At 42.4% G+C, this 12,216-nt stretch overlaps 1 protein-coding gene across 10 annotated transcripts in view; it reads left to right on the top strand.

Moving 5' to 3' along the window:
- The window catches only part of PAM (peptidylglycine alpha-amidating monooxygenase), a 161,751-nt gene that overhangs the window by 146,652 nt on the left and 2,883 nt on the right, over positions 1–12,216 (top strand). For 6 of the 10 annotated variants that reach the window (XM_077347714.1, XM_077347718.1, XM_077347721.1 and 3 more), the window contains 3 exons: positions 1,260–1,359; positions 4,175–4,228; positions 6,353–6,556. In XM_077347714.1, coding sequence (XP_077203829.1) covers positions 1,260–1,359; positions 4,175–4,228; positions 6,353–6,556 — 358 coding nt within the window. The remainder of the gene's footprint in view (positions 1–1,259; positions 1,360–4,174; positions 4,229–6,352; positions 6,557–12,216) is intronic. The other 4 variants (XM_077347717.1, XM_077347719.1, XM_077347722.1 and 1 more) reach the window with 2 other exon arrangements.

Raw genomic sequence — 12,216 nt, forward strand, 5'->3', positions numbered from 1 at the left:
ATATCAGGGCTCTCTCAGCCTCACTTACCACACAGGGTGTCTGTTGTGGGGAGAGGAAAGGGAAGGCGACTGTAAGCCACTTTGAGACTCCTTTCTGGTAGAGGAAAGTGGCATATAAGAACCAACTCTTCTTCTTGAAGATAAAGTGCATTTTGGCTGCTTCTTGATCATGTAACAGCTTGCTAAAGGAAGATCTTTCATTGTGTTTCTCATGATGGCTTGTATAGCACTCCTGATTGGCCTTGCTCATTGCAAGCTTCCTTTAATGGCATTGCATTAGTGCTGAAACTGCTAAAACAAACTGTCAAAGAACAGCCAGCAATTTGAACTCAGAGGGCTTGCAGTAGTTCAGTGTGGTGATGGTAGGAGTTAGGGTGTTAGACTTGGATTTGGAAGTCTCAGGCTTGAACTCCCACTCTGTCAAGGAGGTTTGCTGTGGGTGACCTTAGTCTGGTTGCAAACTCTCAGCCTAACAGACCTCACAGGTTTGTTGTGAGGAAGAAATGTAAGCGAGAATGATGTATGCTCCTTAAGTGGAATGGAGGGAGTGAAGGGAGGGGTATAAATCAAGTAAATAAAGAAGTACCGTATTTGTCGGCGTATAAGGCGACTGGGCGTATAAGGCGACCCCCCAACATTTCTTCTCAAAGCCGTGAGCCCAGTGGGGGGGAGCCGCCGCTCGCCGCTCGCCGCTCGCCCGCCGCTCGCCCAGTGGGGGGGGAGCTACCGCCGCTGCTGCTTGCCGCCGCCGCTCGCCCAGTGGGGAGGGAGCTACCGCCGCCGCCGCTCGCCCAGTGGGAGGGGAGCTACCGCCGTCGCTGCTTGCCGCCGCCGCTCGCCCAGTGGGGAGGGAGCTACCACCGCCGCCGCTCACCGCCGCTCGCCCAGTGGGGGGGGGGGAGCTACCGCCGCTGTTGCTCGCCGCCGCCACTCGCCCAGACTGAAGTGCACCCGGCGTATAAGACGGCCCCCCCATTTGGAGGCATGTTTTTTAGAGGAAAAAAGCCGTCTTATACGCCGGCAAATACGGTACATTACAATTCAGATTTGTGTGAGGAAGCCCGCCATTTTCACCTCATATATCACTGGGTTTCTTCCATATTTTTGAATATATTAGTTAAATGTAAAACTCCTCTTGTGTTACCAGGGGAAGGTTTCCATCCCATAACTTTAAAGCTGTTAAAATAAAAGGATCTGAGAGGATCTTTATTGAGCAGATTTCCAGTTGGAACAGATTTGCTGTGTTTTTTCCTTGACAGAACTTTGAAATGCCACATGACATTGTTGCTTCTGAAGACAGAACAGTGTATATTGGTGATGCGCATGCCAACACAGTATGGAAGTTTGCATCCACAGAAAGTAAGTAACATTTGCCTTGAAACTGGAAATCACTAGTAGTATGTATATACTTTACTAAAGATTCTGCTGCCTTCACATAAGTGCACATTTGCATTGCAGTCTTTAAAAGGTTTTGGAAGTATAGTTGATGCACCCAAGTTTCACTGGGCATGCACATGAAGGGACTGGTACTATCCTAATGCCCTGTATGCGCCCTTCTGGAACTCTTAATTCACAGAAAGGCTCACCACGAGGACCAACTATGCAAATGGCTTGGTTCCCTGCTGTCAAAATTGCTTAAACTTTTGTGCATCTCCTTGAAGATTTCCAGATTTGAGGTGCTGTATAAAACATTTATTTATTTTGACTGTGAAACATCTTGGATGTCAGAGCTTGCGGTTTTATACAATGAGCAACCAATTTTGTGCAATGAAGAACGAGCATCTTTCAATGGTGGAATTTCCATACTGCTGAGTTCCATAGATACCCAAATAAAAGATTGTTTCAGCTGTACTCAGACTATGGTAAAACAAAGATCCTAGTAGCATTTAAAAAAAATCCTGAAACCCATTTGCTTTCAGTTTTCTGCTCTTTTATTTTTCAGTATTGAAGCCTGTCACTGACCAAGCTTCTGCTTTATTTATTTTAATTTTGTTTGGGCAATTGGGAGTCATTTGCCACTTTCCCTCCTTTAGAGGGTCACACAGGTAACTTGCAGTATCAAAGACTACATTGCTATGCCTGGCTTGTTATCCTATTAGTGAAATGACTTCATCCTCAACTTTGTCCCTCAGCATCTGGCATTCTGTGTCCACTGACAAGTCTGCTGAGAATTGTAGTCATTTTACTGGCTGAAAGGCTTAATTTTCCATTTCCTATGCCATTTTTGCATCTTGTTAACCTAAATAAGTTGTTCCCACTGGAACATTTGATGTTGTTTGGTCATTAAAGCTGGCACTTGCTCTTGGCTTACACATGCTCTTTAGCTGAAGGTGTTCCCTTCCAGTAGCTCTGTTTTTAAAAGTGTAAATTCTCAAACAGTTTAACAAATATGTTGTAAATATATATATTATATTCTACGTCAACAAAAAGTGCCATCCAGAGCCACATACAACTGCCAGTAAAAACACTAAAAGAAAAATAAAATACAATAAAACTAGAAACTGTTGGAATAAGCTACTGCCAAGTAAATTTTGTGTATTAAATATCAATTGTGAGGCAAAGTTGGGTCCTGAGTATCTGAGAAACCGCCTCTCCACCTATGCCCCCCAAAGAGCTTGATGCTCCTCTACTTAGTCGAGTCTACTACCAACAAACTGGTGATCCCTGGCCCCAGGGAAGCTCTATCAACAACCAGAAGCAGCCCCCAGAATGGAAACTCCTCTCCAGACTACTGAGATCAGTTCCACTGGAGGAATGAGCTGCTTGGGACAGAGAAAGGGGGCTCTGTAACATTCTCCTCCTCCTCCAGAGAGAGAGAGAACACAGGAGACAAAAGCGTTCTTTCCTTCTCAAAATGCAAAACTTATGAACTACACAATCACCTCTCGGTGTAGGAAATACCTGAGTGTCTCCCTCCTTGGATTGCTCAGAGAGGCCATTGGCCAGAAGGTCCAAATTTAAAGGAAAAGAATCTCATAATAGTCAGTGTGCAGGTAAAAAAATATATACCATCTTCCTGTAACAACTTATGTCTGTGCTCTAGCTACATCTCTTTAAGGCAATGGCAGTTTGTATAGCTTGGTGTAGTAGTTAAGAACAGCAGCTTCTAATGTGATGAGCTGGAATTGATTTTCTGCTCCTTCACATGCTGTGTTACCTTGGGCTAGTCACAGTCCTGTTAGAAACTGTCACCACAGATTAGTTTCTTTCAGAGCTCTCTCAGCCTCAACTACCTCACAGGTTGTCAGTTGTGGGGAAAGGAAGGGAAGGTTATTACAAGCCACTATGAGACTCCTTTGGGCAGTGAAAATCAGGGTAGAAAAAACAACTCTTTTTCTATTGGGAAGGTGCTACATGTCTCAAAGGGTGCTTCTGTGCCCCATCTACAGTTTCCTCATCTTCCATGCCATTGGTCTCCCATTTGCTTTGTTGTTATGGTCTTGGAAAAATTACTCCTGCTCCCCCTCCCATGTCCTCTCAGTTGAAATAGGCCAGGAGGCCAGGGCAACTTACTGGCAGTAGGGCATGCTCTGAGGCTGGCTCCTCTTCCACCCAGCAAACTTCTGAAACCAGCAGGAAGTTGGAGGCGGAGAGCTGACCAGTTATTAGCCTTTCATTGTATTGTACTGCATATAATGTAAACTGCCCTGAGCTGAAACGGAGGCGGGTGAATGAATGAATGAATGAATGAATGAATGAAAATTACAAATAAAACTACATGTTATTCAGTAACTCAGTAGTATACATGTATATTATCAGTGTCAACCCTTCCAGCATATTTTTACAGAGAATATATTTTGCAAAGGCATGAGCTGGATTGGTGTGTATTGTTCAGATAATAATATATCAATCACAAAATATGAGTTTTCTTGATACAGTGCAGGGTGATTTTATGCTAGGAAGTGTATGTGTGGTGTCTAACATCAATTTTAGCAGTACACTTAAGCCTAATTTACTGTTCTGCTTTCCTGGACAGGAAATTTTTCAGTACCTATTTTGAGAAAGATGTACTACCTCCTGTCCCATAGATTTTGCCTATATTGTCAATTGTGATCTGCCCTGCTAATCTTGTGAGTCATTGTATATGCCTGTAAAGTATCATAAATGGTGGCCATTATTGTCTCCTGTGTATCACACATGCCACACAGTATTAAAAGGAAATTTTATGTTGCAGAAATGGAACATCGGTCTGTTAAGAAAGCTGGGATCGAGGTACAGGAAATAAAAGGTTTGTGGACGTTTTTTCCCTCTTTCTGCAAGCTTGTAGTTTGAATACTTTGGGTGAAAAGGGTACAACATCAGTAAAAACTAAGAGGTTTTCAGAGGATTCCCACACAATAACTTAACAGTAATATTAGATTCTGTTCAAATAAGTCTCTGGAATTGAGACAACTGAAAATCTTGATGTATCCCTAGAAATTAAAACTTAAGAGGAAAAGGTGAGCAACCTGCTCTTGGTAGGTAGAGCTTCGACCACTGACTGCCAAGACTTCAGAGGTTCAGATGTTGACTGGTTTTGCAGAATTTTTGAAAGGAGACTAGGAAAGAAATATTTTTATATTATATCTTATTTCTGAATTTTGTACTTTAAAATGTAGAATACTTCAAACATATATGAAAATTATGCCATAGGGGCAAACTTCATATTCTGTGATAATCTAGAACTGAGAATTCAAGCCTGCACCCCACCCCCATCACAAATAGTTTCCTCTCCCCCAGTGTGGTTTCATAATTGCCAACATGCTTTTGAATTCCTGAAGAAACAGAATGGTACAGAAAACAGCAGGCAGGGATATCAGGGACATCTTCTGTTTCCATTTATCCGTTCTACCCCCCCCCCCTAAAAAAACAACAACAACAACAGTTTTTAAACCTTGAGATATGTTATTTCTTGGGATAATAATCCTTAATTATATGGTCAAGTGTGTAGAGAAAACATTGTGGACAACACCTCGATCTCGTTCAGTGAAATAGGCCCACCAGCTACGCTTAGAGTGCTGCCAAGGAACCGTCTCAGCAGCTTCCTGCCAGCTGTGTATGCACACGCTCTTTTTCTTCCTCTCCAGGCCCCTCATAGCCAAGGCCAGCATCTCATTAGAACAGATGTCTTATAAGATTTGGCAGTTTGCTCCAGCTGTGACAGCAGGTGGCCGCCTTCAATGTACATTGGTGCTGTTGTGCCAAGATTGGGAGCTGCCAGTGGGACCCTGTGCCACAGTGGGTTTCAGTCCCTTTGCAGCCATTAACTCACTGGAGCTTGTTTGTAAGAACTGGGTTGTTAAGAGACCCAATGTACAAAATTGTAGCAAGGATAAGTGAGGATTGCAGTGTATTTGGCACACAAAGAATGTATGTAGACAAACAGCGCTCCCCCCCCCCTACACACACACACACACACACCTCTGGGATGTTGAGACTGAGGCTTGTTCAATGAGCCCTGGCTCTGAAGTCTTACTAGGTAGCAAACCTCTTAAGACAAACAAGTTCCACTTATTTATGGTTAAATAGAAGTTTCCATACTTATGTGCAGGGGGAATGATGACAAAGCAAAGCTCTCTGGATGAATATGCCCCAAAATGATTATGGAGATTGTCAGTGACACAAAAGAAAGGAAGGGCACATGCAATCCATCATGAGATACTTTTTTCCTTCTTTTTGTTAGACAAGTTATCATTCTTATTCACTGCAAGGCTTTTTAATGAAGCATTGCATGCGACAAATCTTGGAGCATAGTTACCATATCCCACTTGCAAAGTAATTCCATGCTACTTTTCCTTTCCCCAGAATCTCCAGAATAAAATGCAAGAATCTCACTTGAGTTGACACAGAACATGTCTATAAATACTGAATGAAAAATGAAGTATATTGCATTATAGGGAAACAGACTGCATGTCATGCTTTTTATTTTGCACACATTATGGAGAAGCAAACGCAGATTTGCCATCAAGAGGTCTAGCACAGCTGTCTCCCACTCCTGGTTTCAGAACCTATCTGTGCATTCTCACCCACAGTCGGACAACTTCTGCCTTGTCCTATTGTGTTAGACCAAGACTAAGCTTTCTAAGACTAAGCAAGGCACTTTTGTCAATGGAACAGAAAATGCTGCCCCCCCCCCAATATACACACCCACAGCCTACTGCTCTTTCCCTCACTACTGTTCATGGGAGATAAGGGGACCAGTATGAGAGGCAACTTGGGAGTCTGAATCAGAAAGGAAAAAAAGGTGGTAAAAATTAACCCAATCCTTCCATTAGCAGAAAATTTAGTCTGGCTCCAACTCAATTAATTGCTCTTTTAAAATATCTGTCTGTCTGTCTGCATGGCTTGAATGATTTGCTTCTTTTTTTTAAAGAAGCAGCGGCTGTTATAGAAGCCAGATTGGCCAATAAACCCTTGTCAACAGATTTGCTCAAGAAAGAGGAGAAGCATCATGTGATCCAGCAGAGCAGCACTGGAGTATCTTTTGTTCTTATTACAACGCTTCTGATTATTCCTGTTGTTGTTCTCTTGGCAATTGCAGTATTTATTCGATGGAGAAAGTCAAGAATTTATGGAGGTATGTAGCAGCATCTCTTGAACATGTCTATAGCCAATTTTTAAAAGCCACCCCCTCCCTTTGATATAAAAAGCATAGTTAGACCAGGATAAATGTTTTATTCCCACTACTGTACACCAGTTAGATTTGGGCAGATGCCAGTGACTTCAGGAACATGCAGCTGCATGCTGTCTTTCCTTCCCAGAAAGTGATTGTTTGCATTGGAGGGAAGACTTTATGTCATCACATCCCTGCTCAGCCTACTTCCCCTTAATCTCCAGAAATTTCTCAGGATAGACTTGGCAACCCTGCTTTGCAGTTTGCCTTACAAATTTTGTTTAATCATCTTTGGTGTGTTGTGTGGGGCTTCAGATCAAAAAAATTTTTAAATTTGAACTGCTCAAAATAGACACTGAAGGAATCACATAGTGGTCTTGCTTGTCTCATGCATGTTCTTAATAACACCTCTCCTCTGGATGCCTCCACCTTGTTTAGAGTCAATCTATGCCTTCCTTACTTCCTTTACTTTATGTGTTTAAACTGCTTTCACATACTGTCCAAAAGTGGACCAGAGTTATGGCAACAGTTAATTTATATGTCAAAACTGTACACATATCATTATATTAGCTGTACATAACAGAATACACCCTATGTGAAATTCAATCCCTGGCAACCATACTAACAGAGCCATGTCATAATCTGAGGTGTGCCTTGGTGACTTTGCTATATATTATGCAGGAAAAGAATGTCACAGAGCCTCAGTACATAAAGAAAAGCTTTGGGAGAAAGGTATTTGAAGAGGAGACGGTGAGGGCACGTTTAATAGTTTCCTGGCCTGCCATTTCTCTACTCAGATGCTGCTTCCCAAGTAGTTTTTCTGCCTTCAGGGTTGGAAAAGCTTTCAGAGATAAGGGATTTATTTGGAAGTGAGAAGCAAGAACATGGATAAAGGTTATGTCCTCTTGGTTGTTTGGGGTTTTCCAGGCTGTGTGGCTGTGGTCTGGTAGTTTTAGTATTTGACATCTTGCCAGTAATTGTTGCAGAGGTAGGACACGTCAAGATGGAAATCTTTCCATGCCATTGTCCTACCTTTGAAGATGCAGCCACAGTTACTGGTGAAACCAAAATTACCAGACCACAGCCACACAACCTGGAAAACCCACAATAACCAGTTGACGCTAACCCTTTCCTCCCCATATTCTTTTTTAAAAATAATGAAGAAGTGAATTGCAGACATCTGGAATGTAAAATATGTTTCATCATTGGTCTTCTGTGCAATCTCACATGGGACTGTGGATGAACAGGAATGCCAGACATAGGTTTTAATAGCTAAAAAGCTTCGGGGTGATGCCAAAGCTGGAAGAGTTCTTTTTCCCACCAAGCAGTCATGTGCTCTGGAGTCTCAGAACTCCTCCTCTCAGTTCCTCTTTAGCCACCTAAGGAGAAGGGTCTCTACCTTCCGGCTTCTCCAGCTTTGTTCTCCTGATATTTGTAGATCTGTTTTTCTGCTTTATCCCTTCCCGTTGTGTGGTGGGCAGCTTTTTTCTCCCCGTCCTTCTTGACTGATGGCAAAAGGCTTTATTTTTAAAAGTGAACCTTATTTGGTGCCAAGCAAGATGATGCAAACAGATGAGTACTATCTTTGTTTTAGTTGGGAGAGGGTCACAATGTCTCTCTTTGTAAAGTGTGCCATTGCTTCACTCCTAAAACTAGGGCAGATTGGACTTCAAAACCCAACATAGCACTTTGGGGAAAAGCCCTTAAATGGACAGATTCCCTGTCCATTTTCCTCAGTTCCAGAAAAGTCCCCGAAGCCAGCTTTCTCCAAATTGAGCAGGTTGGATCCATCATTGCCTGGATCCAAATCCCAATGGATCTGATCTCTATCACAATTCTTACCCAATAATACATGTCAGAAATGCCCTTCAAGAGACCTAGGACCAAGTCTAAAAATAAGGAGAAGTGCAAATCTGAGTCTCCACATAGTGCTCCAATATGTACACCATATCTGATATCTGATCTCCACAAAGTAGTGAATCCACAGAAGAACCCATCTCTAGTCTGAGGTCCCTTCCAGTTTCAGTCTCAGGGGAGATACATATCGATCTGACAACTGGTCAGATTCCGCATGGTTCCAAACTGGAACCTATATAATGAGTTCTGTGGGCACAGCCACCCCCGTAATTGCAATGACATTCACATCCTTACCTGTATTTGATGTCACCAGCTTATTTGGCAGAATGAGGTGGTAGTTATGTTCTGGCTCCAGAGACCCAGGCCAGTATCTCATTGATCTTTGTCATATTCACTATCTGCCAATGTATCCAGAAGACCTTCATCTTCTATCCCTGTCCCTGACACAGAGAGAGGCAAAGATATCAACTCTGAGGCTGGTTCAGATACTATCTCTTATCGAAGCCCAAATGAAAGGTTGAGGATCTTGCATTGTGCACTGAGGACCTCTTTATTTATGGAGAATAGAAGCTCTGTGTGACTCAACCAATCGAGATCGAAGTTGTTACTTTGGATCATAAATTCAAAGATAAGATTTATTGGGAATCACCAGGCATCTCTGTCTTTCCCATATTAAAGGGTTTGGAAAACATGGCTCATAAGTTATGGCAGAAGCCTGTCTCTCTTCAGCCTACATCTAGAAGAGACTTTAATAGGATCAAGAAAAAAACTTTCAGCTACTTGACTACACATCTACCTCCATCTTCATTCATTAGATGAGATGCAGTCTAAAGGGCATCAATCTTACCATTCTGCACCTGCTGTCAGGGAAGACAGAAAGTTAGGTGTTCTAGGACATGAGGTTGTCTAGCCATTGTTTTTCCCTACACTGAGCATAGTAAATGAGAGGCCTTTACATGCTTTAGATGTTAGAAGGGCTTTATTCTTTTATCTTAAAAGAACACTCATGTTTCATAGAGATGTGCCGTTTGGTTGCTTTGCAGGCCCCAATCTGAGGACCACATTCTGCCCAGGTGGATTGTTCCATCATTAAGGTCTGCTACCCTCAGGCCAAGCTTCCTTGCCAGTTAAAAGTACATCCTCATTCCACTAGGACAATAGCCCCATTTCATTTATTTATTTATTCCTTCGATTTCTATGCGTCCCCTCTCCAAAGAGGTCTCAGGGTGACTTACAACAAGAGGAATAATCTTGTACAATTAAACCTTTAAAATCTTTAAATTCAAATATGCTACTATAGTGGCACTATGAGTTTAATCAGCTCCTGGGCCTGATGTTAAAGCCATTCAAGATAGAATAACTGGCCCAGCTTTGATGGCAGGGTAATAGCACAGGCAGAGGCCTGGGCAGAGAGGTTAGGCAGGGGGGCCCTTTCAGGTGGTAAGAGTGCAACCTTGGCCACAACTGAATGCCTGCTGGAAGAGCATTGTCTTGCAGGACCTTCAGAACTTTGGGGCTCCATAAGGGCCCGAACATCGACATTTTAGGAATCAGTGAACTAAAATGGACAGGAATGGGTGAATTTAATTCAGATGACCATCAGGTATACTACTGTGGACAAGAATCTCGCAGAAGAAATGGAGTAGCCTTCATAATCAATAAGAGAGTAGGAAAAGCAGTCTTGGGATACAATCCCCAAAACGACAGAATGATCTCAGTTCGAATCCAAGGCAAACCATTCAACATCACAGTGATCCAGGTCTATGCCCCAACCACTGCTGCTGAAGAGGATGAAGTTGATCAGTTCTATGAAGCCCTACAACACATTCTAGAAGCAACTCCAAAAAATGATGTGCTTATCATCATGGGGGATTGGAATGCTAAAGTAGGAAACCAAAAGATAACTGGGATAACAGGCAAGTTTGGCCTTGGAGTACAAAATGAAGCAGGGCACAGGCTGGTAGAATTTTGTCAAGAGAATACAATGGTCATAGCAAACACTCTTTTCCAACAACCCAAGAGACGACTATACACATGGACATCACCAGACGGTCAACACAGAAATCAGATTGACTATGTGCTCTGCAGCCAAAGATGGAAAAGTTCTATCCAGTCAATAAAAACAAGACCAGGAGCTGATTGTGGTTCAGATCATGAGCTTCTTGTTGCAAAATTTAGGCTTAAATTGAAGAAAGTAGGGAAAAGCACTAGGCCACTCAGGTATGAACTAAATTATATCCCAAACGAATACACAGTAGAGGTGACAAATAGATTTAAGGAATTAGATCTGATAGACAGAGTGCCTGAAGAACTATGGACGGAGGTTCGCGACATTGTACAAGAGGTAGCAACTAAAACCATCCCAAAGAAAAAGAAATGCAAGAAATCAAAATGGCTGTCTGAGGAAGCTTTACAAATAGCTAAGGAGAGAAGGGAAGTGAAAGGCAAGGGAGAAAGAGAAAGATACACCCAACTGAATGCAGAATTCCAGAGAAAAGCTAGAAGAGATAAGAATGCCTTCTTAAATGAACAGTGCAAACAAATAGAAGAAAACAATAGAATGGGGAGGACCAGAGATCTTTTCAAGAAAATTGGAGATATGAAGAGAACGTTTCATGCAAAGTTGGGTATGATAAGGGACCAAAATGGTAGGGACCTCACAGAAGCAGAAGAGATTAAACAAAGGTGGCAAAATTATACAGAACAACTATACAAGAGCGAGCTTAACATCCCTGATGACCACAGTGGGGTAGTTACTGACCTGGAGCCAGACATCCTGGAATGTGAAGTTAAATGGGCCTTAGGAAGTCTGAGCAATAATAAAGCTAGTGGTGGTGACAGCATTCCAGTTGAACTATTCAAAATCTTAAAGGATGATGCAGTAAAAGTGCTACACTCAATATGCCAGCAAATTTGGAAAACTCAACAATGGCCACAGGATTGGAAAAGGTCAGTTTACATTCCAATCCCAAAGAAGGGCAATGCCAAAGAATGTTCAAACTACCGCACCATCGCACTAATTTCTCATGCTAGCAAAGTTATGCTCAAAATCCTACAAGCTAGGCTCCAGCAATATGTGGACCGAGAACTTCCAGAAGTACAGGCAGGATTTCGAAGAGGCAGAGGAACTAGAGATCAAATTGCCAACATACGCTGGATCATGGAAAAAGCTAGGGAGTACCAGAAGAACGTATACTTCTGCTTCATTGACTATGCTAAAGCCTTTGATTGTGTGGAGCACAACAAATTGTGGCAAGTTCTTAAAGAGATGGGAATACCAGAGCATCTTATTTGTCTCTTGAGAAATTTATATGCAGGTCAAGAAGCAACAGTGAGAACTGAACATGGGATCACTGACTGGTTCAAAATTGAGAAAGGAGTTCGGCAAGGCTGTATACTGTCGCCTTGCCTATTTAACTTGTATGCAGAGCACATCATGAGAAATGCGGGATTAGAGGAGTCACAAATTGGGATCAAGATTGCAGGGAGAAATATCAACAACCTCAGATACGCAGATGATACCACTCTAATGGCAGAAAGTGAAGAGGAACTAAAGAGTCTGTTGATGCGGGTGAAGGAGGAGAGTGCAAAAGTTGGCTTGAAACTCAACATCAAGAAAACAAAGATCATGGCATCCGGTCCTCTCAATTCATGGCAAATAGATGGGGAAGAAATGGAGATAGTGACAGATTTTATTTTCCTGGGCTCCAAGATCACTGCAGATGGGGACTGCAGCAAAGAAATTAAAAGACGCTTGCTCCTGGGGA

Source organism: Paroedura picta, chromosome 7 (genome assembly GCF_049243985.1).
Source record: "Paroedura picta isolate Pp20150507F chromosome 7, Ppicta_v3.0, whole genome shotgun sequence".
Taxonomy (NCBI): domain Eukaryota; kingdom Metazoa; phylum Chordata; class Lepidosauria; order Squamata; family Gekkonidae; genus Paroedura; species Paroedura picta.